Below are 24,253 nucleotides of genomic sequence, written 5' to 3'. Positions count from 1 at the left end.
CTCCAGCAGGGATAATTTGGGGTTTATAATAAGCACTAAAGGAAGCCTCTGACAGCATTTCTCCTGAAAGGGTATTTCAGTCCTTCCTTATTTAGCTATCCTAGCATGACTTCCACCTATAAAGAAAAAAAAATCTTCTACAGCAGCCAAAGGAAAAATTACAATAAAATAATTTCAATTAAAGCCTTGCCAGGATTACAGCAGTAAACATGTATTTTCCTTGGACGGAAACTCCCATCATGCAAGCTTTCTTCTGTGTCTTGAAAATCAGCTTGTAGCCCCTGCTGTACATTCTGCCGCACCAGATGTGAGTGCTGGGGGTCTCCTAGATCACAGCTCAGCCGCCATGTTTCCACCTCCCTCTCCTCCTGACCATTTGGAAAAGGCATGACCCCAGGCTTCATTTTATGAATAACCAGAATAAGAAGGGAGGTGGAAACCCAACTGTAACTCTGAAGTCTAAGACCACCAATGCTCACATCTCGAGCAGCCATGGAATGCTTTGGTGCTATAAACCTAGTAAGGTTATCGAACCCAGAGTTGAGAATTAAAGGAACTATGAAAGAAACTCATGGGACACACTCCCAAGTGTGATGGAAACATCTGATGAAATCTAAAATGAATGTTCAGTGGAAGTTAGCTAATGTAGGAATCCTTATGAAGAAAGAAAACATACAGTAATAGATTCCACAAAATACAGGGGAGACATTCATGGAGGGACATTCAGGCTGTCAACGAAAGTCTATGTGATTTCATATTTCTTCACACGTAATAGGTCAGTACATCTTAAAGTAGAACTACAGGCAGAAAGTGCTGCACACTGTTGGCACTATGTAAATTATGAATAATAATAATATAGCCCCTGGGTTTTGCCATCTGTGTCCCATTGTGGAGATTTCCCTTCACTTCCTGTCTCATAGCCAAACAAGAGCAGCCCACTCACACTGACAGAGTGATCTTGGACTACAGACTCATTATCCTTTATGTAGTAGTGATATAAGAGTGGGATTGGTTGTGTAGTTTAGCAAAAGACCCTGAGCAGGGTTGACCACACCTCTATGCATATTGACATTTCTGACATATTAACAGGTATATTTCTGTACTTGTGCAAGTACTGCAGAGATGTACTGCAAGATTGTTTTTTTTTTGCTTGACATACACTTTAAATGAAGTTTGGCTTTTTCACAGTTAGATTTCTCTAATGCCCCATACACACAAGCGGAATTTCCGTCAGAAATATATTGGATGTTTTTTCCGACAGAATTCCGCTCAAGCTTACATACACATGGTCACACAAGTTCTCTGAACTTTTGAGCATCAAGAACACGGTGACGTACAAGACTACGTCAAGCCAAGAAAATGAAGTTCAATGCTTCAGAGCATGCGTCAAATTGTTTCCGAGCATGCGTAGGAATTTTGCACGTTGGAATTGGTACAGACGATCAGAATTTCCAATCGGAACTCTTTCTGACCGAAAAATTGAGAACCTGCTCTCAATCCTTTGCTGGCGGGAATTCCGATGTCTGATGGAGCATACACACGGTTGGAGTTTCCGACCAAAAGCTCACAGACTTTTGCTGGCGGAATATCCGATCCTGTGTACAGGACATAACGGTGTGTTTACTAGAAAATTATACTATCATATGTGGCTGGTGCTTTATGATGCATAACTAGAGTCAATATATTTACACTCGGGAGCTTGATCAAACTTCGCATTGACAGTTTCATCTTGTTACTCTCTAGGCAATAAGTTAAAGCGGTGTCCCTTTAAAAATTAAAAGTCAGCAGCTACACATACTATAGCTGCTGACTTTTAACATTAGGATACTTACCTGTCCTGGAGTCCAGTGACGTCAGCATGTTTACATCAGCTGGCTGGGTGTTGCTGCTGCCATTGTGGGTAAGGGAATCTGGCAGTGTAGCCTTTTGCCTTCATGGCCGGGTCCCTACTGTGCATGCATGCTGCACTGTCACTGGCCTGGCAGAAGGGGAGGGAAGAGGGAGGAGGAGGGGAGGGGTCAAGCGGCTGAAATAATTTGCTGCAGCCTGGTCTCCCGGAAGTGGGGGCAGGGTGCCTGTAAAAAAAGGTACCCAACCCCCCCCCCCCCAAAGGAGGGAGGGAGGAATCAGATAAGCGAAAGTCCCACTTTTGGGTGGAACTCCACTTTAAAGATGTCACTGAATTCCGAACACTATCCAGGATACACTGCAAGTGTGGAGAAATTTCATTTTTCTTTTCCTCATCTTTTCTATCTATTTTAACCAAACCCTTGTAGCCAGATTCATCGGGCTTTGCACAAGACTCTTGGATAGGATAGGGCTGCAGCCTGAAAAAGACACTGATGCAGTTTGTAGGCAAGATTCTATTTCTTCTTTCTCTTTTTTGTTGTCTTGTTAATCACTCAGTATGGCACTGCCAGGAGTCCATATTATACCCTCTGCAACATGAAAATATTACTGTTGGCTGAAATACTAATAAGCCCACACAAAAAACATTCACAGGCCAATGATAACTTAAACACATCCAAGAAGAAACAAAATCCTTCAGCTCTCATAAATATTGGCATCTGTGAAAAGAACATGCGGGTGACACCAGCACACTTAAAGTATTACTAAACCCAGGAGTCTGCATTCACTATATCTGGTCTCCTAGAGTACATGGAAATGCAATTATTTTAGTAAATATAAACTGCTAAATACCTTTTCTCTACAGCAGTATATAGCAGTCTTGTGCTTTCTATCAGTGTCTAGCCAAGCACTGGTTAAAGCTTGTAGGAGGAGTTTTCATTCTCCTCTGACTGTCCTATGAGGCTGCAAGGTCTAGTAATACACACCAAACTTGTGCAGAGTGCATGTGCAGAGTGCCTCCAAGGCTCTGTACGATCAGGAAATGGATTGGGGACTGTGGAAGGTGGTCAGAGAAGACAGGATGAAACAGCCTTTTTACACAATGCAGAGGATTACCCCTTAGATTCCACAGTGAGTATAACAAACATGCTTTCCTGCATATACAGACAGATTTTAATGTTGTGGGTTTAGTAATATTTCAAACAAACCGTAGAAAGAACAGTAACATCAATTCTAAAATCTGACATTTCTGAGCCATATAAAGACCCATTTGTCAAAGTAATACTGATCTCCCTATTACCTTGATAAAAATAGTCATTATGCAGCCCTGAAACATTGTATTTTCTGGGGTCATTGCTATGTTTTGGAATTCGTGAATGAAAACACCATCCGTCTATTTGCCACTTTGGTACCCACTCCGATTCATGTTTGTCCACTGAATGGAGATCACTGAATACCTCAAAGTTTGCTAGATAATAAACAGCACACTGTGAAAGCCACACTGCCATCCACAGTCAGGACTTACATACTTAGACATAACTACTCACAGTTGTATAGAATTTCTTGAGCCTCTTCAAATGGTCCAGTGCCTGAACATGTACGTGATCTGTTGGATGATTCAGTTTCCTCAGATGAACAGGCTGAGTTCTCCATTTGTGATGCTAACGTCATGTACAGTCTTTCAGCTTTTAACATGAAAATATCATAAAGTTAGTATGAAGTCCTCTTCAAATTCATGTGCTCTCTTTCCAGAAGAATTCCAGGATAAAAGATCCAGTTGAGGTAAGTACAATTATATGCATTACACTTCCCCCTATGCCCTCAATCCAGGAAGCTCTCACGCATCTCAGCATACCACTCTGCAGTCAACCAGTTGGCATCATCCCCATAGACTTCTGTGGAGCTGACAAGTAATTCTGGTGGCCTGCAGAGTGCCATGCTGGGAGTGGAAAGAAGATGGCTTCTGCTGTATACACCTGACGATCTCTGGGATCAGATAGTGGAGGTAAGTGTAATGCACATTATTACACTTCCTTAACCACAAACCCAAAACCTTTTCTTCCTAAAGTTCTTCTTTTGAGAAAACTTGTCATAGAAAATATGTATTGCCATTACTCTTTCCCTTCTAAAGATTGATGGCTGCCTGGCTGTTGTGCTGACCCACCAACTTTAATGTTTACTCAGTCACAATCCCACAATAAGTATGGCTGTCAGGAGTTTTTGGATGGCTGAGAAAGTACTTAAGCCAGAGACACCTATTAACAAAGGTGTCCTTCAAAGCACAACACCAGCTAAAAACAATATGTGTAGGACACCATTCCTAAATGGGAATAAAAAACTGATTAAAAAAGAATCATTGTGTACCACCCTCTAGTGTGCTAGAAGAGTAATGCCATTTTTTGTAAGAGTAGGTAAATTTCCAGGCTTGGCTGGCAGGCAAGCCTGGGTGTGTTTTGGTAATCTGTGTTGGGAGTGATCTAGGGTAGTGCTGGGTAACTCACAGGTGGTGTCACCAGGACTTCTTACTTATTTCCAGAATCTTCTGGTATTTTCGAGGAAAGAGGTGGAGAGGGCAGGTGGAACTACCTGGGGTGTTCTGGGGAGCCCTGACTAATCCCCAATATGGATCGACAGGGGGCAGGCCTCCCTAAATACCCAGGGTCAGCCCAGCTGGGAAGAAGTTGATGAAGATGGAGATGGAGTGTTAAGTTGTCAGGGCCTTTGAGGGAGCTCTCCAGTCTGGGGGGGGGGGGGGGTGACCTTGGGCCTGGGCTCGGGTGCAGACAGGACCCTCTAACAACCCACAAAGGTGTCCTAACCAGGAGGCACAGGAGCAGCAAGAGACGACAGTGGTTCAGGAGTTCCAAAGAGGCAGCCAAGAGGGCTGGTTAGTGTTCACACAGTCAGGAGGACTAGGAGGCATGCCTGAGAGGACTGAGTTTCAGCTGTCTGGAGAATTGTGGTGGCACGGGTAGTGGAGAGGGGCAGCTGAAGCCAGGAGGGCTGGCAGTGCCTTAAGAGGTGGGTCTGGGAGCAGTAGCCACAGGGACAGCTAGCACTGGGGCTTTTTTTTTTGTTACACCATAGGGGCTCGTGGTCTCTGCCTGTAAACGGCATCTGCTTTAGGCCTGGCTGAGCCAGTGTCAGGCCTATAATGCTAGCTAGTCCAGAGAGTGCAAGGAAGTAATGTGCTGGAGGAGTGAGGTGGGATACTCTGCAAGCAAGGAACTGCAGGAGGGGAAGAGGAGATTGTATATACCAAGGTGTATATAGTCTGGTCCCATACTGACTTTTTGATTATCAGGACAAAACATAAAACATAAAAACACGTGAAAGGACTGCTTTCAGGTCTCTGAGCAAGTGAAAAGTCTGTGCCTAGCTGGGCACGGTGACAGATGGACTACTACACTCAGCAGCTCCTACGGGAGAACTGCTACAATTGTAAAATTGAAGCATAAGGCCAGCATAGCTGTAATTTTTTAAATATGAATGACGGGAATTAAGCAAATGTCAGAAACCATAGCTGTCGCATGATACAAGGAGACATCCATGGAAGTCATCTCTTACAGGCTATCAGCAGTAGCATGGGTGACTTGATATTTGTTCTCCTTTAATGGGTTAATCAACGTAAACAAATAGTTTAGTTTCAGGTAAAAACAGACAAGGAGAAACACCCGCCAATGTTGTAAAGTACACCTGTACCGGATTCAAGTAACATAAACCAGAGCCTGTGCAAGATTTTACAGCATACCTCAAGTGTGACAATTTGCCTGTGTAATTGTGCCAACTATTCCTCAAATTCTAATGACTGAAGATAAAAAAAACCTGATTTAAGCTCCAATCTTCCAATGTGGAAACCTTTTTTTCCCCATATGAGAAGGTTTGAGATTAAAGTGACTGTAAGGGTTTGTTTTAAAATCAAAAAATAAAAATAAACATATCATACTTGCCTCCACTGTGCAGCTTATTTTGCACAGAGTGGCCCCGAACCTGCTCTTCTGGGGTCCCCCGGCAGCTCTCGTGGCTCCTCCCCACATCAGATAACCCCCTGGGAGAAGCGCTCGGGGGGTTACCTTGTGAGCGCATTCCTGAGTCCAGCATTCAGCGTCCATAGAGGCCGAATGCAGGACTCGGCTCTGCCCCCCGCGTCATTGGATTTGATTGACAGCAGCGGGAGCTAATGGCTGCACTGCTATCAATCTATCCAATCAAGAGCCGAGAACCCTGGGCATAGAGATAGCGTGTCCCCGTGGGTCCCCATGGGTCAAGTTCTAGGGCTCAAGTAACTAAAACGGGGGGGGGGGGGGGGCTGGGGGTCTGGTCACTGCCAGGTGTTTTTTCACCTTAATGCAAAGAATGCTTTAAGGTGAAAAAACACGTAGGTTTACAACCCCTTTGAATCAGATTTTTTTATCATCAGTTATTATATTATATTTCGTACCAATAGCTCCCATCTCATTTACGTCAATATTTTGAGTTTGTTTTATTAATAGGGAGATCTTACAATAGTGTTCAGCGTAGTATCTTGAAAGTCATCAGAATTTAGGGTGCTACTCCTCAAATGTCTATGCATTTTCTTTCTATCTATATTACATAGTTAATCTGGTTGAAAAAAAACACAAGTCCATCAAGTTCAAACAACACAGAAAAAAAAAAGACACACAAATAGAAAACCTCCATATATACAATAAAGCATGATCCAATTTGCTCCAGTGGGGAAAAAAATCCTTCCTGATCTCCCAACAGGCAATCGGATATTCCCTGGATCCAGTTATATTATGTGCATTTTGGAAAAAATCCAGGCCTTTTAAAACAATCTACAAGGTTGGCCAGAACCAGCTTTTAAAGGGAGTCTATTCCACATTTTTACAGCTCTTACTATAAAGAATTTCCGTATTTAGAGAGCAAATCTCTTTTCCTCCAGACGTAAAGCGTGCCCCCTCTGTGATGACCTTAAGGTGAATAATTCTACACAGAGTTCACTATATGGACCACTTTTGTCCTTATATGAATATTGGGGTCTAGCCATAGGTAGCTCATGAAAAGTGCACTCACTGTCTTGTCTGAGGTGATATGTCCATTCGGTTTCCTAAAAGGTATGGATTTTCAAGGAGCCAAACCCAACATCACGGGCAGGTATTAGGCTGCATTGCCTTCTTAAAATAAATTCTTCATGTTCAGGTGACACTAGGACGAGTAATGAGAGGGTGCAGGTGTCCCAAGGCCACCAAAGCAATCAAATAACCTGAAAGGTTCTAAACCCTTCCTATTCTGTTAACTATGGGTGCTCTCACATTGAGCATGGTTGAACTGTGCCAGAGTTTGTTTTCACTCCTCCCCACTCCCCTGCTAGTCTGCACTCCCACTGGCTTATAAGCGAGTGTTCCCGGGCACACTTCCAGGCACATCACCTCTGCCAAACAGACCACAGTATCCCTGCCTATGTGCTCAGTAATCTATGAAGAACTCTAAACTTAGGCACAGTTTGCAGTCACGATGAAGCAACTCGTAATGGACTACCGCTTCCATTGTTAAAACTGCAAGTGTGAATGCACCCTTCATATGCATTTGTTACTTACTCTGTCCCCATCAGAGATGGTAACAAAAGCCTATACAAGAAGTGACAGGATCTCCCCAAAAGGGACACAAAACAAAAAAACGTACAAATTGTTCCCTTTCTGTACAAGTTTTGGGCTTTAAAGTCTTGCTCTGATTAGTCTAGAATACATACTTTCTTTTAGTGCAGCCTCCAGGAAGGATGCAGCTTGAGGGATCTCTCCAGACTCGGCCTTAACGAGAAGCTGTGTTTCCAGTTTCACATCACTTCCGCCACATAGGGCTGCAAGTTCTGCAAAAATCTGTAACTTTTCCTCCAAATAGCTGCAGATTTGCTGGTCATGGATGCTTAGGACTTCTACAAGATATGGAGAGAAACAGTTCATATGTGAGTTCTCCACCCATCTTTTTTATGTTTGTGTTCACTTTCCATATTTTTCAGATCTTGCTACAGTACCTAATGGAAACTTATGGATAATACGTATTTTTGAGACTTTTAAATTTTATTAAAAAGATAATAGGGTTGATCTTCTATAGTGCAACTATGCAAATGCCCAAATAAACACTCTTAAAATAGCCAAATCACGCTAATTAGCTGGAAAATGGAATTCACTATAGATCACAGACAACAGAGACCGTCTAAATCATTAGTCCAGCTACAAACACTAGATTTGCACATGGAAATAATGCTTAGGAGCATATGATAGACTAAATGGTTCTTAAATATAGGTCATATTGTTTAAAGAGAATTTGCATTAAACTGCTGAAGAAAATGATGTATAAACGGATATATCATTGAAAGTCTGAGAAGAGCTAAATTCCCCTTCTTTCTTCAACTATTTACCAGCACAAGTGCACATGCTCAGACATGTAAAATGCTCTCATTTTAACTCCCATTCATTTTTTAGCAAGCGCTAAAATTTGCGCTATATAGCCAAATGCAAGTTTCAACCATTGATTATAATGTTAGGATTGTTACTTCCCCAAAAAAAATAATTTTAATTTTGAGATGAACAGTTTATTTCTCAAAAAAATTGTCCCTGCAACAATGTTGTAATGTTAGTAATGTTTTCATGTTTTGGTAAAATATATTTTTCTCTTTCTCTCTCACTTGTTGCTGTCTATCGCACAAAAATATTCACTGAAACTCCCACGGGTGTCTTTACAACCACAAACAATACCATTGCTGATGCAAATTTTAAATGCGTCACAATTTTGTGTGTTGTTTAGCATATCCAAATTATCATAATTGTCCCCCCAAAAATGTGATATGTGTAATATCAGAAATCAAAATGCAATTCACAAAATTCAGAGGGTAACATCACTTTTCTACACTCACACACCAAGAACCACCAAATATCACAGAATAAATCAAGAAGCGTAACTCTTGACTAAGGATGAGCCGAACACCCCCCTCCGGTTCGGTTCGCACCAAAACTTGCAAACAGGCAAAAAATTCTGACATTTCTAAAGAAAAAAAGTAATTGCAGGGTGTTGGCAATATAGCTAAAACTCATAAAAAAAATGGCATGGGTTCCCCACCAGTCCAATACCAGGGCCTTTGGGTCTGGTATGACATTAACAGGAACCCCGAACCAAAAATGTTTTAAAAAATTGCATGGGGGTCCCCCCAAAATCCATACCAGGCCCTTCAGGTCTTCCCAGATCCCGGCCTCCCCCCCATGTGAATTGGTAACGGGTACATTGTACCCCTAGCATTTCACAAAAACAAAGTGTCTAAAATAGTAAAAAAGACAGGAGACACTTTGAGACAAGTCCTTTATTAAAAGATAAAAAAATAAAAATGTCCCGCAATGTAAATCCATCTCACGCCACCAACGAGCACCCCCCGCCATGTGACTTCAGAGGAAGGCGGGTCCCCTGTTTAAGTCACAGAGTGGCCCCGCCCTCAGCTATACAACAGCTGTCACGAGAAGAAGCGTTGCAGCTTTTTTTTTCTTTTTTTTCGGCTCGTCTGTGGTGTGAGATGGATTTACAAAGTGGGACATTTTTGTTTTTTTCATCTTTTAATAAAGGACTTGTCCCAAAGTGTCTCCTGTCTTTTTTTTACTATTTATGACACCTTTTTTGTGAAATGTTAGGGGTCCAATGTACCCGTTACCAATTCACATGGGGGGCTGGGATCTGGGGTCCCATTGTTAAAGGGAGCTTCCAGATTCCGATAAACTCCCTGCCCGCAGACCCCCACAACCACCGAGCAAGGGTTGTGGGGATGAGGCCCTTGTCCCCATCAACATGGGGACAAGGTGCTTTGGAGGTGACTCCAAAGCATCCCCCCCATGTTGAGGGTGTGTGGCCTGGTACGGTTCATGAGGGGGGCACTTTCTCGTCCCCCTCCTGTTTTCCTGCAGCCTGTCAGGTTGCATGCTTGGACAAGGGTCTGGTATGGATTTTGGGGGGACCCCTACGCCATTTTTTATTTTTATTTTGGTGCAGGGTCCTGAAGGGCCTGGTATAGATTTTGGGGGACCCCTCATGCAATTTTCATTGTTGTGGGTTCCCCTTAATATTCATATCAGACCCAAAGGCCCTAATATTGTAATGGACTGGGGGGAACCCATGCTGTTTTTTTTTCAATGAGTTTTATCCATATTGCCGAGACCCGACAATTCATTACAGCCACGATCAGTTTTAAATGACTTTTTTTCCCTTTAGAAATTTAATTTTGCTGTGGTACCGTTCTAAACACGGGAAAACTCATCCACTTTACAGGCATACTATAGACACCCCCCAGACACGATATTTAAAGGAATATTTAAGTTTTATTGTTTCACTTTAAGCATTATTAACCACTGGCAGACCGGACCATTTTGCTGGTCAAAGACTAGACCACTTTTTGCGATTCGGCACTGCGTCGCTTTAACTGACAATTGCGCGGTCGTGCGACGTGGCTCCCAAACAAAATTGACGTCCTTTTTTTCCCACAAATAGAGCTTTCTTTTGGTGGTATTTGATCATCCCTGCGGTTTTTATTTTTTGCGCTATAAACAAAAATAGAGCGACAATTTTGAAAAAAACGCATTATTTTTTACTTTTTGTTATAATAAATATCCCCCAAAAATATATAAAAAAATATTTTTTTCCCTCAGTTTAGGCCGATATGTATTCTTCTACATATTTTTGGTAAAAAAATCGCAATAAGCGATTATTGATTGGTTTGCGCAAAAGTTATAGCGTTTACAAAATAGGGATAGTTTTATAGCATTTTTATTAATAATTTTTTATTATTTTTTTTTACTAGTAATGGCGGCGATCTGCGATTTTTATTGTGACTGCGACATTGTGGGGGACCCATCGGACATTTTTGACACATTTTTGGGACCATTGTCATTTATACAGTAATCACTGCTATATAAATGCAGTGATTCCTGTGTAAATGACACTGGCAGTGAAGGGGTTAACCAGTGGGTGGCAGTGTAGGGGTTAAGTGTTCCTAGGGGTGTGTTACTAACTGTGGGGGGGTTGGGCTTTCATTTAGTGTACACTGATCTCTGCTCCAATCACAGCGTCACTAGTTGCTAGGCAGAATGGAGAAATGTTGTTTATACAGCATTTCCTCCATTCGGCTGCTCCGTGAGACGATCGCGGGGATGCCCGCGGCGATCGAGTCCGCGGGTCCCGCGACCGGACTCACGGGGGTCCCGACCAGCGCGGGAGCGCGCCGCCGGCGGCGCGCTCCCGATGGCAGGGCGGCATCGAATATTGGACGTACCTGTACGCCAATATGCCTGCCCGTGCCATTCTGTCGACGTACATCGTCGTGCGCTGGTCGGGAAGTGCTTAAAATCACTGCTCCAGAAAAAAACAGCCATTTTTAAAACTTTTTTTTGCATTAATTCATGTCCCCTGGGGCAGGACCCGGGTCCCCAAACACTTTTTATGGAAATAAATTGCATATAAGCCTTTAGAATGAGCACTTTTGGTTTTTCATGTTAATGTCCCATAGACTTTAACTGTTTTCCACGGCTTTCGAATATGCTGGAAACACTGCATAATGTTCGCTGTTCGCCGAACACCCGATGTTTAGTTGAACTTGAGTTCGACTCGAACATCAGGCTCATCCCTACGTCTGACTAATGTCCTTCCACCACCTATAGGTACAGTTGTGCTTATAAGTTTATATACCCTGGCAGAATTTATGATTTCTTGCCCATTTTTCAGAGACTATGAATGAAAACACAAAAACTTTTTTCACTCGTTGTTAGTGTTTGGAGGAATCCATTTATTATCAATCAACTGTGTTTACGCTTTTTAAATCACAATGATAAACAGAAACTACCCAAATGACCCTGATTAAAAGTTTACATAACCCAGTTCTTAATACCGTGTATTATCCCCTTTAACATGAATGGCAGCTTGAAGTCTTTTGTGGTATTTGTGGATCAGGCTCTTTATCTTCTCAGATGGTAAATGTAAACAAGCATTTTCCCATTCTTCCTACTGACAGGACACCTATCACCACTCCCTGTGATCAGGAGCAGTGATCAGTGTCGTGACACAGGTAGCCCATCTCCCCCACAGTTATAACACATCTCTAGGACACAATTAACCCCTGCAGTGCCTCCCAGTCACATTAACACAGTAATCAAACTCCTTCACTTCCAGTCACATTTACACAGTAATCAGTGCATTTTTAATCCCACTGATCGCTGTATAAATGTAAGTGGTCCCAAAATAGCGCCAAACGTTTCCGATCTGTCTGCCATAATGTCGCAGTCATGATAAAAATCACAGATTGCTGCCATTACTAGTAAAAATAAATTATTAATAATAATGATGTTTCTAAAGGAAAAAAAATGATGTATTATTGTTATTAAACTTGCTCGCGGCTGTAATGTATTGCCAGCTCCCGGCAATATAGCTTGAAAAAAAAAAAAACAACGTGGAGTCCCCTCCCAAAATCCACACCCGACTCTTAGCCGAGCGAGCAGCCTGACAGGCCAGGAAAGGGGGGGGGCGCCCACCTCCACCTCCTGAACCATACCAGGCCGCTTGCCCTCAACATGGGGAGGGTGCTTTGGGGTGCCACTGGGTTGATGGGGTCTTCCTGACAACCCTGGCCTGTGGTTGTCGGGGTCTGCAGGCGGGAAGCTTATTGGAATCTGGCCAACGCCCCCCCCCCCCCCATGTGAATGGGTATCGGGTTCATCGTACCCCTACCCATTCTCCAAAGTGGTGTCAAAAAAGTAAAAACCACAAGAGACAGTTTTTGACAAACCCTTAAAAATTAAAATAAATAAAAAAGCGCCCGCAATGTAAATCCACCATCAGGCTTCCTGACAGACCCGAAAAATAGCAAAAATGTAAATGCTCTGCCTTGATGGGGTGGCCTCCCGCCAACTGCTCTCGTCTCGCTTTGACAGCTCCTAAATAGACAAGGGCCGGGCCACCCGGTGACATAACTGGGTGACCCCACGCCCTTCATGTGATGTCCCATGACGTCAGAAATGGGCGGGGATTCTTTGTAGACATCAGTGCACAACATAAAGCCATTGTGCTTAGTACGCTAAGACCTGCATAATAGTGCAGTATGATTAAAGAAGGAACATACATAATTACTGCTTTGTAGTCATCTAAAAAACTAAATTAATATGTAAAAAAAAAAAAATAGAACAGATATGTAACTGTAAATGTTCAATACATGTAACTTTACAGAATAGCAGACATTACTCTGTAATACTCATTCATACCTGCATTCATTAGCAAAAGAAGAAAACAAACTAGGAATACTAATTGGAATATACATAAATAGATGCACACGAGGTAGAGCACATCTCACATAAAAAAAGTTTTATTCACATTCATGTCATCATGGCTGCAGTGCAGTTCCTTATAATAAACATGGTAGAAATTGCCACTTGCAAATCTGTAGAAACGTAGATTAACGCTGATTCCACATTTACAAATGCAAGTTTGCCAGTAATAGTAAACTCCTGCCTCCTGATAGCTCATCTCTGCCCAAGCAAAGTATACTCCTCTAATGGAGTGTGGGTTCTGGGTATAGGTGAGCATTTGATCTTGTCCATGTGACGTTCCTGGAGCGAAAAAGTCACCACTAGACAGACATATCCTGATTTTAAGAATTCCTCTACATATACCTGAGTGCTATAGGTGTAGCCAGGTGCGTGGCAAATAACTATTTTAGGACACTGTGTTGCAGTTGCTCTGTTTGTTCCCAGGGTGTTATACTGACGTTACTAACAGTTCTGGCTACAGCAAAAAAGCTGGATCTGAACTATCAAATTAGCACTTTTGATCACTGTAATTTAATATTAATCACCTAACAAAAACAGGATTGCCTAAATGCTTCTTCCTCTGCCCTTCACTGATGGAAAATAGGAGACACTTCTGTTGCCAGCTCTAAACAACTGGATGTAAAAAAAATAAAAAAATATCTATGCTCTAAATTGATCATGAAGTAAAACCATAATTAGCAATATAGTTAATTCAAAGGTCAATACTATCACCAGAGTGAACAATAATCCTAAAGGCAGCAATGATAACGAATGCCCTACTGTCAGTGTTTTTTGCTTTTTAAAGTCTCCATATGCAAACATCATTCAGTGTCATATATAGTCTTGGAGAGGGGTGAGATGGTGAAGTGCTGGACCCAGTGTAGGAACAGGTAAGACGTTGAACCTCACTAGTGAGCCTTATTTACTCACCTTGATACTGCTGAGCTTTGGCCGCTCGTGCATCTGCAGCACGCCTGTCTTCATCAGATTCACTGATTTTCCCTTCATCTTCTTCTGGACAGCTTTGGAAATAAAACATGGTGGAAAGATAAAGACACGCACTTTAAAATATGTATATATTTAAAAAATAACTCAATGAAGTCTATTGTTATAACATTATATAGGTTTTTGGACCATTAATTGTTCCATTATCTGCCATTTTTAGATATAGGAAGCTCATAAAAGGTGCTTGCTGTGAGGAAGAGTAGTAAGTGGAAATGAATGGAATGCAACATTAAACTGCACAACAGATGATTATTTTACCTTTAAATAAGAATTATATGTCTGTAGTTACATAAAAATCACACGGTCTACATGGATCTTTCAAATCTGGACACAGCTTGTCACTGATGTGATTATCCGATCAAAATTCACATTCATCTTATCTACAAATCAATTGCTTATCACTGTTTGGCAGTGTGCTTCTGTAGGATTGCTGAATATGTAATCAGCAGGCTTGTAGGGAAATGCATTCCACACTATACAACATTTGTATAGTCTATCTCATCATCTTCAAACATTAGAAACGTTCACAAATTACCAATGTGTGTGATTTACCAATTTAGCTTTCCTACCTGTATACTCCTCATAGATTAGAGCAATTGTACATTTCTGCTGTGTTTATTTAGCCACAATTTGGTCATAAAAGAAAACTGAACCAGCAAAGTAAAAAAAAAATGCTAGCAGATATAGATATAGATATATAGATAGAGATATATATATATATGCACAGCTCCGTGTATACTCCTGGCACCTGAAGAAGATGAAAGGTCCTGTAACAGAGCAGCAAGGGAGATTGTGAACATCGCAGTGTTGGAGATGGGCACTTTATAAGGTATGTGTGCAATAACGTGTAGGTATGCCGTGTATATTTAGTAATGGGGTATATGGCACAAAAAGCATTTACATGAACATAAATGTCTATGCAGAACAGCAAAAAGTTCATGGAATCCACTTGGAGCGTTCAGGGTAACTTTCTGCTGATTTCAATGCACCAGATGCAGCACCTCTGAAGAGGCTGAAGTATCTCCAGCAGTGTGCAATCTGAGTGTAGTATTTTAACAGATTTATCGTGGTGAAAAGACAAATGGCAACTCACATTGTGACAGTTAAAATCAGGCTCATCACATAGTTAGGGCGTCCGATGGACAACGGGGAACCTCAGACTAATAGGAGTAGTGGGTGGATGGATACAGTCTTCCCATGTATGGTAAGTTACAAATTTACAAGTATTTCTTAGTAATATTAATGCTACACTTAGTTTGGTGCCCCCGGTGTGTTCTCTTGGTCCTGCAGGTGTATCCATCCACCCAGTACCCCTATTAGTCCGAGGTTCCCTGTTGTTGTGAGACTGTATATCAGAAGCCCTTAACTGTCACAATGTGAGTTGGCATTTGTCTTTTCACCACAATAAATCTGTTAAAATACTACACTTAGATTGCACACTGCTGTTCTCATCTGTTTGCTGAAATCCCTTTGCTTCTGCTTTAAGATACACACACACAGTTAAATTCACTTTTTTTTTCAATTTCATGCATCTTTTTTAACGTGACACTACAAAAATTAACAAATAAATGATAAAAAATTTCAAAAAAATGTTAATAAAATAAAAATAATAATAATAAAACAATGTAAATGTAAAACGTGTAAAATTCAAAATGCTAACCATAACATACAAAACCATCCACAACATAGCCCCCATCTACATCACCAACCTCATCTGCAGATATCGCCCAAATCGTGCCCTCAGCTCCTCCGAGGACCTCCTGCTTTCTAGCTCCCTTGTTACCTCCTCTCATGGTCGCCTTCAAGACTTCTCCACAGCCTCTCCCATCCTCTGGAACTCCCTGCCCCAGTCTGTCTGATCAGCCCCTACCCTGTCCACCTTTATGAGATCCCTGAAAACTCATTTATTCAGGGAAGCTTTTCCCACAGCCACCTAACAACTGTCCCCGAGCCACCCCCATCAAATCATTCTCTGCAGCTATTACCTTTTGTACCACCACCCCCTCCCTTTAGAATGTAAGCTCTACGAGCAGAGCCCTCCTGTACCTTTTGTATTGTACTGTAATTGTGTTGTCCCCCCCTATACATTGTAAAGCGCTGTGTAAACTGTTGGTGCTATATAAATCGTGAATATTAATAATAATAAAATAATAAATATTATTGGTTAACAATAAAGAAAATCAGCAGAAAAGTAATAGCTAAAATGAAGAAGGGTGAAGATTACGTTAAAGAGAAACTTCAGTCCCCTTCAATTTGGCTTTACATAATCCCAACCCCCCTCCTCCATCAGTGCCATTGGCTTTATAATGGCACGTGTGCAGATGTAAGATTTCCTGTACAAACATGTCTTGGAACTTCCATAACAACCACAATTTGTGCAATGGAAAGCCGGGCGCAGATGTGCAGGCAGGCTGCACATGCACAGATGTGCCCCAAGGCTCTGTCAGGGCCAGAAGCCTTGTGGTACATCTGCGCACCCAGAATCCCAGCACTGGGGTGGGGCACTGAAAATGCCATTCCTTGCAGCACATTAAGTCTACTGAATTGAAAAAAAAATGAATATCCAAATGTCAGGAGGGGCATCAAAAATTTGTTTAGGGTGAAGGTCCACCTTAATTAGGACTGATTAAGGTCAACTAAAGTTTAATAAGGGGTTAAACAGGAACACATTTTATGTAAAGTTTTTTTTTTTCTACTTGTGAGGTTGCTTTGACTAATATCATATGCAAAGTTAAGGTCAACCCTTTGATCTACAGATGAATTAAACTGAGTAAATACAACATAACAAAACATTGTAACATTGTATTTCTCAATGACACTTACAGAGACTGTCTGCGAGAGTAATTTTACACAGGAGCGGCTGTAGCCCCTTCTGCCATACAGAGCGAGTCCTTACTGTCGTTTTGACAGCTGGGATTTGCCAGCACAAATAGTCTGGGAGCCGCGGCAGGATACAAGGGATAGGGCACCCTGGAAACTTTGGTCATAGGAGATATGCTATAAAACACAAAGTCCCAAAATGGTTAAGAGCCCTTTACATAAAATAATGTGTAATGTTCACTAGTTATTTAACCAAATTAGGAACCAATGTGTACATACAAGAAATTTAGCAAAAAATGATCTCCAAAAAGGAAACTATGATATTTTGTACTGAAGGTAATGGTGTCAAGCTGCACCTCTAGCAATCTCCTTTCATTGCTGCTGCCTAACAGTTTTATGCAATGGGCCCACAGGCTTAACGTGATTGTAAAGTCTTGTTTTTTTTTTTAAAACAAATAACAAACACGTTATACTTACCTTCTCTGTGCAGTTGGTTTTGCACAGAGAAGCCCATCCTCCTCTTCTCGGGTCCCTCTTCGCTGCTCCTGGCCCCTCCCTCTTATCGGGTGCCCCCACAACAAGCAGATTGCTATGGAGGCACCCGAGCTGAGTCACAGCTTCCTGTATCATTTCAGACATGAAGCCCTGACCCAGCTCTGCCCTCTCTCTTTTGATTGGCCGAGTTTGAATGACAGCTGTAGGAGCCAATGGCATCGCTGCTGTGTATTAGCCAATCAGGAGAGTCCTGGATGGCTAATGCCGAGTACACACGACCAGACTTTCCAGCAGACTAGGTCCGACTGGATCATTCCATCGGATAGTCCGATCATGTGTGGGATAGTCTGATCATTTTTCTTTAAAAAATCAGACGGACCTAGAAATAGAACATTTCAAATCTGTCCGATGGACTCAATGCCTATCGGGAAAACCGTTAGTCTGTATGCTGGTCCGAAGGACCAAATACGAAGCAAGGGCAGCTATTGGCTACTGGCTATTGAGCTTCCTTTTCTAGTCCCATCGTACATCATCACGTTCAAAACTGGACTTTCGGACGGACTTTGGTCCGTTCATGTGTGGGCAAGTCCATTCGTTCGGAAGTTCGTCGAAAGTCTGTCTGGAAGACCGTTGGACCTTTTCTGCCAGAAAGTCCGGTCATGTGTACGCGGCATAAGACACTCGTGGACATCACTAGAGAGAGATGGGTCTCAGGTAAGTAATTATGGGGGGGCTTGGGAGGCTGCTACACAGACACAAGGTTTTTTATCTTAATGCATTAAAATAAAAAAACTTCTGTCTTTACAACTCATTTAAATTACAAGAAAATCAGGGGGAAATAGCGGTTGCATGTTATACATCGATCCCCCACCGTTGTGAGCCTCTAGGTGGCTTTCAGCTGCCTTCAGCTCTTCTCGGCGGCTTTCAATCTCCTTTGGCCATTCTCGTCGGCCAAAAGCCGCCGAGAACTACCGAGCACCGCCGAGATGCACAGGACATCAGGCTCTGTATCTCGGCGGTGCCATTTTTAAAAGGAAAAGCTGCAAAAAAAACTGACAAGGCTGCAAATGACACTGACAAGTGTGCAATGATCGACAAGGCTGCAGATGGACACTGATAAGGCTACATTGATGGGCAATTAAATGTACGTTTTTTTTCCTTAAACTTCACTCCTAAAAGCTTTTTTCCTTAAAATCCCCTACTAAACATGGGGTGCGTGTTATACGCAGATAAATACGGTATGTGTTGATCTCCAAGTAACTACAGATATTCTGTAAATTTTACTCCATTACATTTCATCCATAACACATTATAGTTCAGATAAATATGTCTTACATCATTTTCAGAACTATTCTGTAAAGACCAATTGGGAAAAAAAAAAAAAAATAAGTTAATGTCTAAGTCACGTCGTAGCCTATGCCGCTTAAATGCTAGTATTACCTCTGCACAGCTTCCTGTATCTGTCTCATCCATGTGTTTCGTTCCTCTTTGGAATTTGTGTGAATTTCATACATTTCCGGTCCAGCCGATGATGCACTTATCAGAAACATCCCACGCTCCTCATTGGCTACTTCCCTCACAATCAGTTTTTGCAGAGAAATTACTGGAGATTTCTGATCCTTTATAAAAACACATAAATAATCTGCACTTAATAGGCATTATAAATAGTTGACAGAAGTTACAGTCATCACGAATGTCTGACATTTGCACCTCATCTATAGATACCAGTCTGAAAATACCCTTAATCCAAAAAAATAAAAAATAAAAAAAAACAATACTCAGCCTGATTCAGCAAGTTGTGAATCAATGAGAATAGTTGGACACAGATACACTCAGTACTGTTAAGCCTGGTACACATGGGCCATATATATCGGCCAGTTCAACAGAAACCAGCCGACATTTGGCTCATGTGTACACCAGCCTATCCAACAGAAGCTGGCTTCAGTCAAACCGGCATGCTGGAAAACCAGCATCCAATCGGCATCCAATCAGCGCTGGCAGCCAGCGACAGTGATTATATGACTAAAACCTGACAGGCTGGTGGTACTGAAGTTGATTAATAGAGCAACTCCAGTATAACCAGCCTGCCTATAGATTTATGGCCTGTTCCTGAATTTTGATCTGTCTATGGCCAGCTTAAGTTGAGTTTTAAGCCTAGTATACACTATACGTTTTTTGATCGTTCAGCGCTGCGGCAGCTCAGTTTGGAGCTGCTGTACTAATCAATGTTAGTACAGCAATCACCCCCGCTGAGCTATTGTGTTGTGACAGGGGGGCGGCCACCTTGCCAGAACACTCTGGACAGTGCTCTCAGTCATTGGCTGAGAGCGGCGATCGGGAGCCGGTCTCAGCCATTGGCTGAGAGCGGTGATCGGGAGCCGGTTGGCTGCTGGTTTTCCAGCATACACGGCTGGCTTCTGTTGGACCAGCTGCCATACAAATAGGCCAAATGTCAGCCGGGTTTTAGTGAAGCAGCCGATGTTGCCCAGAATTTGGCCCATGTGTACTAGGCTCAAGATGGGGGGGGGGCACCATAGTTTTAGAGCCTATGATTTATTGGTACAGGTTACAAAAGTTCCTGTGTCAAGGGTTACTATAGTTAAGTGACCTCCACCTGCTGGACTCTTTTGATCGTGCCATAAAATTCTTTGCTCCAGTGGTTCATTAGAAGGCATAGTCTTCCACCTGTGAGTAGACTGGCCCCCAATGTAGTTGAAATATAGAAATAACATCACTAGTTCCTAATGGTTATACCCCAATCCATGCTAATGAACTCACTTGGAGCCAGCAGTAATGTGATGTTTTCAGAACAAAACAACAAGTGAACACAAAAAAGAAGGAAACTAACAGAGGTTCTGTTAACTCGGGCAAGAATGCTGCACTGAATTCTCGGATCATGACATGACATGACACGACACAAGAAAACAATTCACATTGAATGAAAAATACTTTCCTCAGAGTGGCCTCTGCAATGCAAGAAGAGTGCAGGGTCTTTGTACCAAATGTAGGTTGATACTGGAAGACGCTGTGGCTTGACAGCTGTTGGAGTGACAAACTACCAGCAACTTCTTGATCAAAGAATTATCCGAGGAAGAGACTCGGCCGGCCATACATGGAGCGAATTTCTTTCCTGCAACCACATTTTGCAGGAAAGAAATTAGCTTGATTCCCCCATGAACACAGACAGTGCTGACAGGGGAATCCCTCCTGCCGGACCATTGTCTTCTCCTGGCGAGGGACAGGGGAAGCCCGTGATTATTGCTAGACTCTATAGCAGCTGCTAGCGATAATCACAGGTAAAACCTGGCATTCTGTTTCTACTCAAGTCGATCTATCAACTTGGTACATTCAGCCTGCCCATACACAGTTTGAATCTCAGTCGGTTTCCGCTGAACCAGCTGAGATTCGAACGGTGTATAGCCTGCCCAAGTTCCAGCAGAGCTGGAAGAAACATTCTACTTTTTCAGGACACCAAGCTGGGTTCACTGGTATGTGTGGGAGTATATTCACCAGAAACTGCCCCCTTTCAATCTGCATAGTGTTCCAACCCCTCCAGAGGTGCTAGTATATCACTGGCTGAAAGAATATTTAGTGTGTCCTCCAACGAATGGAGGAATCAAACTATTAGCGTTCAATATTTTTTTTTCTAATTTGTTACTGCATACTTGATTTGAAAGCAACTTGTTTATTTTTTACTTATCCTGAATTTTTTTTAAAAAAGATTTGCAGGTTTACCTTCATATGCATATTTCAGACAGCAGTCAGCACCTATGCAGCACAAGTGCTGGAAATACAATCATGGGACTAGCAAATAAGCCACCTAGAGAGTCTGAGATTTCACTGAAAGTCTGCAGAGAGAACTCCACTCTTGCAATGACATGAGAGGGGCAATAAACCACAATGACTGTTCTGCAGAATTTGCATTTATATAGTATACCCTTAGTAATTTTCTGCATTCCTGCATGAATGACTCCTATAATATGGTCGGAGCTTCAACTGAATCACAATGCTAGACAAACATAATCTGCATAAAACCAATAACATAGAAAACATTTTTACTGAAACATTTTCCTGGCCAGAGGTCATTGATGTCTAGATTCCCAGGCAAAATTTTGCAGTGTCAGCATGTGTTGGTTAACTTTAATGATAATGTTATGACCAATTTGCATATCTAAATGTAATTTATTTATTACATGTATTTCTATATAGTTCTGACAAATTATTTTTATATACATTTTTAGTAAAATCTACAGCTTTTATTTGGTACACGGTTTTATTAAAAATACCCTGCTCTGCTTTTATTATAGGGCTGACAAAAGTGAAAACATTTTTAACAATTTTTTTTTTTAACTAGGTTATTTTTAACAATACAACTGTATCTGACAGTTACAGTACTAGATAGAGGCCAGCACAGCAGCTTGACGGTAGCAGTGTTCATCTGCAGGCTGAAGGCTTTCATTTTCATTGCTAAAGCCTCCAGCTGAGTTAGAGGCTGACCATACTGATCACATAACATTGGGAAGCACTCTGATCATCAATGAGGACCCCAGATCTCACTGATAGTTGGGACAGAGAAACAGCAGCCATGCGGAATGTTGGCTCTTGGCTTTAAAGGAGAGGACATTTCTTAGCACATCCCAAGCAGCTTAACAAATTGTGGGCAGGAAGGTATTAAACGCTTATCATTTCAAATTGAAATATTATATGGACCTCTGCATTTAGTAACTGGTATAATTAACTTTACCAGCTGTAGCGTCTGCCAAAAACTTCCTTTAGCTGCTGATCAGAGCTGCTTGAAAAAATTTTACACTGTTCTATACACAACTGTACCAATAAACTGATAATTCTAAGATCCTTTGCATGGGGAGCATTCTTCAGAAGCATGCCACAAAACCTCAGATGGGTGGAAGTCTGGATTTGGCTTTGAAATGCAAACTGTCTTCTGTTTAAAGCACAACTCTTTGGATTCCAAACAGCTAAATAGAAAAATATAAGCTGCTCAAGAGATAAACCAACATAAGAAATCAAATTGGATCCAATGAAATTAAAGTGTATTTAAAATGAAAACATTTTCATTTGTTTTGCATTTAATAGAAAAAGGGTTAGAAACTCTGCCATTTGTATAATATTTGTCTAGAGTGAGACAAGATCCATGCTATTTGTATTGGTGGCCCTTATTACCAAGATAGTCACCGAAAAAACAAGGTAAAAGTTCGATCTTCCAATAGGGACACCTAATTCCAGCGACAACTGTCTAAGCCCTTGTACACATGGTTGGACAGTCCGACAACAAAATCTGTCGGATTTTTTCTGATGGATTTTGTCTGAAACTGGTGTTGCATACACACGGTTGGACAAAGTTGTCGCAAAATCCGATCGTTCAGAACGTGATGACGTTCGTTACGACGGGACTATGTTGCGGCTAGTAGCCAATAGCTTTGGTCTCGTAATTTCAATTGAGCATGCGTGGCACTTTGTCCGATCGGAATTCTCTACAATCGATCGGACAAAGTCCAATCGGATCATGTTGTTGGAAAATGTTATATCCAGCTCTTAAACTTTGTTGGTGGGGCATTCTGACGGAAAAAGTCTGATGTAGCCCACACACGGTCGGATTATCCGACAACATGGTCCGGTCGGACCTTTTCCGTCTGAATTTCCGACTGTGTGTACAGGGGCTAAGAGGTGGTTCCATTTTATTTTTTGTTGTGGCTCCAGGACAGGAAGCTAGTGGAAATCTTGTCAACAAGACACAGATTGCAAAAAAGAAAACTGATAGGGATGCTAACCATTGTTCACTTTAACCAAAAGTAAAATAAATAGCTTTAGCTATACTTCAACGTCTTCCTGTTTAAAGTAAAGCTGTCTAAATTGGCCCTAGTCTCTAGGCCCATGTGTATGCATGAATGTGAGTTAGGGACCTTAGATTGTAAGCTCCTTGAGGGCAGGGACGGATGTGAATGTATAATATTTATGTAAAGCACTGCATAAATTGATGGTGCTATATAAGTATCTGTAAAATTAATAATAATAATATTAATTCAGGAAAGGAGCTTTTGGGGATATAAAATGCCAAAGGTGCCTAAGCGCGTTTAGAGCTTGAGTGAGTGTTTATGAATTTCAATGGCCAGAACAAATTACTATTCTGGCCAATTAAATAAATGCCTAAACGTGTTTTAAAAACTGCAGCTTAGGTGCAATTTTAATTCTGATTTCTCCTATCAGAAAAAACACGGTTTACAATAAACCAGTGTGCATAAGGCCTAAGAGTGTTGAGCAGTCAATAAATGAAAAAAAAGGTATATGACACATCTAGAGCCAGATGTATATGCATCTACTGTAGAATTAAGTGTCACAAAATCCACATCATAAAAAAAAAAAACTATCAATAAATGCTGTATTACATGCTGTTCACACACACTCAGTCACTAAGATTCATTTTCTGTATTTTGCAAAAAACCTGGTTGATTCTGCTGTTCTCTTTCCCCACCTTCTGTCAATGTCCCCAATTCAGCTAGGGATTTTGTAGCTGTGGTGTTTTACAGTGCCAACATACAAATTTAAGCAAACAAAGAGAGGAGTACCCCTTGGTAAGACTTTAGTGGCACTTAGGTAGAAGTCACAATCAAACGTAGAAAGTTAATCATATATTTATTTTAGAAAATACAAAGATAAAAATATGTATCATGGAGTGTACATATCAACCATAACTGATATCACAAGTAGTCAAAATGGATGATTGAATTAGATCCATCAACCGACGCATTTTGGAG

General features: G+C 41.6%; 1 protein-coding gene across 5 annotated transcripts in view; it reads right to left on the bottom strand.

The window, feature by feature from the left end:
- Positions 1 to 24,253, bottom strand: part of ARHGEF28 (Rho guanine nucleotide exchange factor 28) — a 367,072-nt gene that overhangs the window by 21,372 nt on the left and 321,447 nt on the right. For all 5 annotated transcript variants that reach the window (XM_077462520.1, XM_077462516.1, XM_077462518.1 and 2 more), the window contains 4 exons: positions 18,921 to 19,099; positions 14,091 to 14,182; positions 7,580 to 7,762; positions 3,396 to 3,533 (listed from right to left, as the gene is read on the bottom strand). In XM_077462520.1, coding sequence (XP_077318646.1) covers positions 3,396 to 3,533; positions 7,580 to 7,762; positions 14,091 to 14,182; positions 18,921 to 19,099 — 592 coding nt within the window. The remainder of the gene's footprint in view (positions 1 to 3,395; positions 3,534 to 7,579; positions 7,763 to 14,090; positions 14,183 to 18,920; positions 19,100 to 24,253) is intronic.

Source organism: Lithobates pipiens, unplaced genomic scaffold, assembly GCF_037356315.1.
Source record: "Lithobates pipiens isolate NorthernLeopardFrog02 unplaced genomic scaffold, aLitPip1_a1.2 Scaffold_3, whole genome shotgun sequence".
NCBI lineage: Eukaryota > Metazoa > Chordata > Amphibia > Anura > Ranidae > Lithobates > Lithobates pipiens.
Note: the sequence above shows the minus strand (reverse complement) of the source record. Positions and strands in the feature narration are given on the sequence as shown.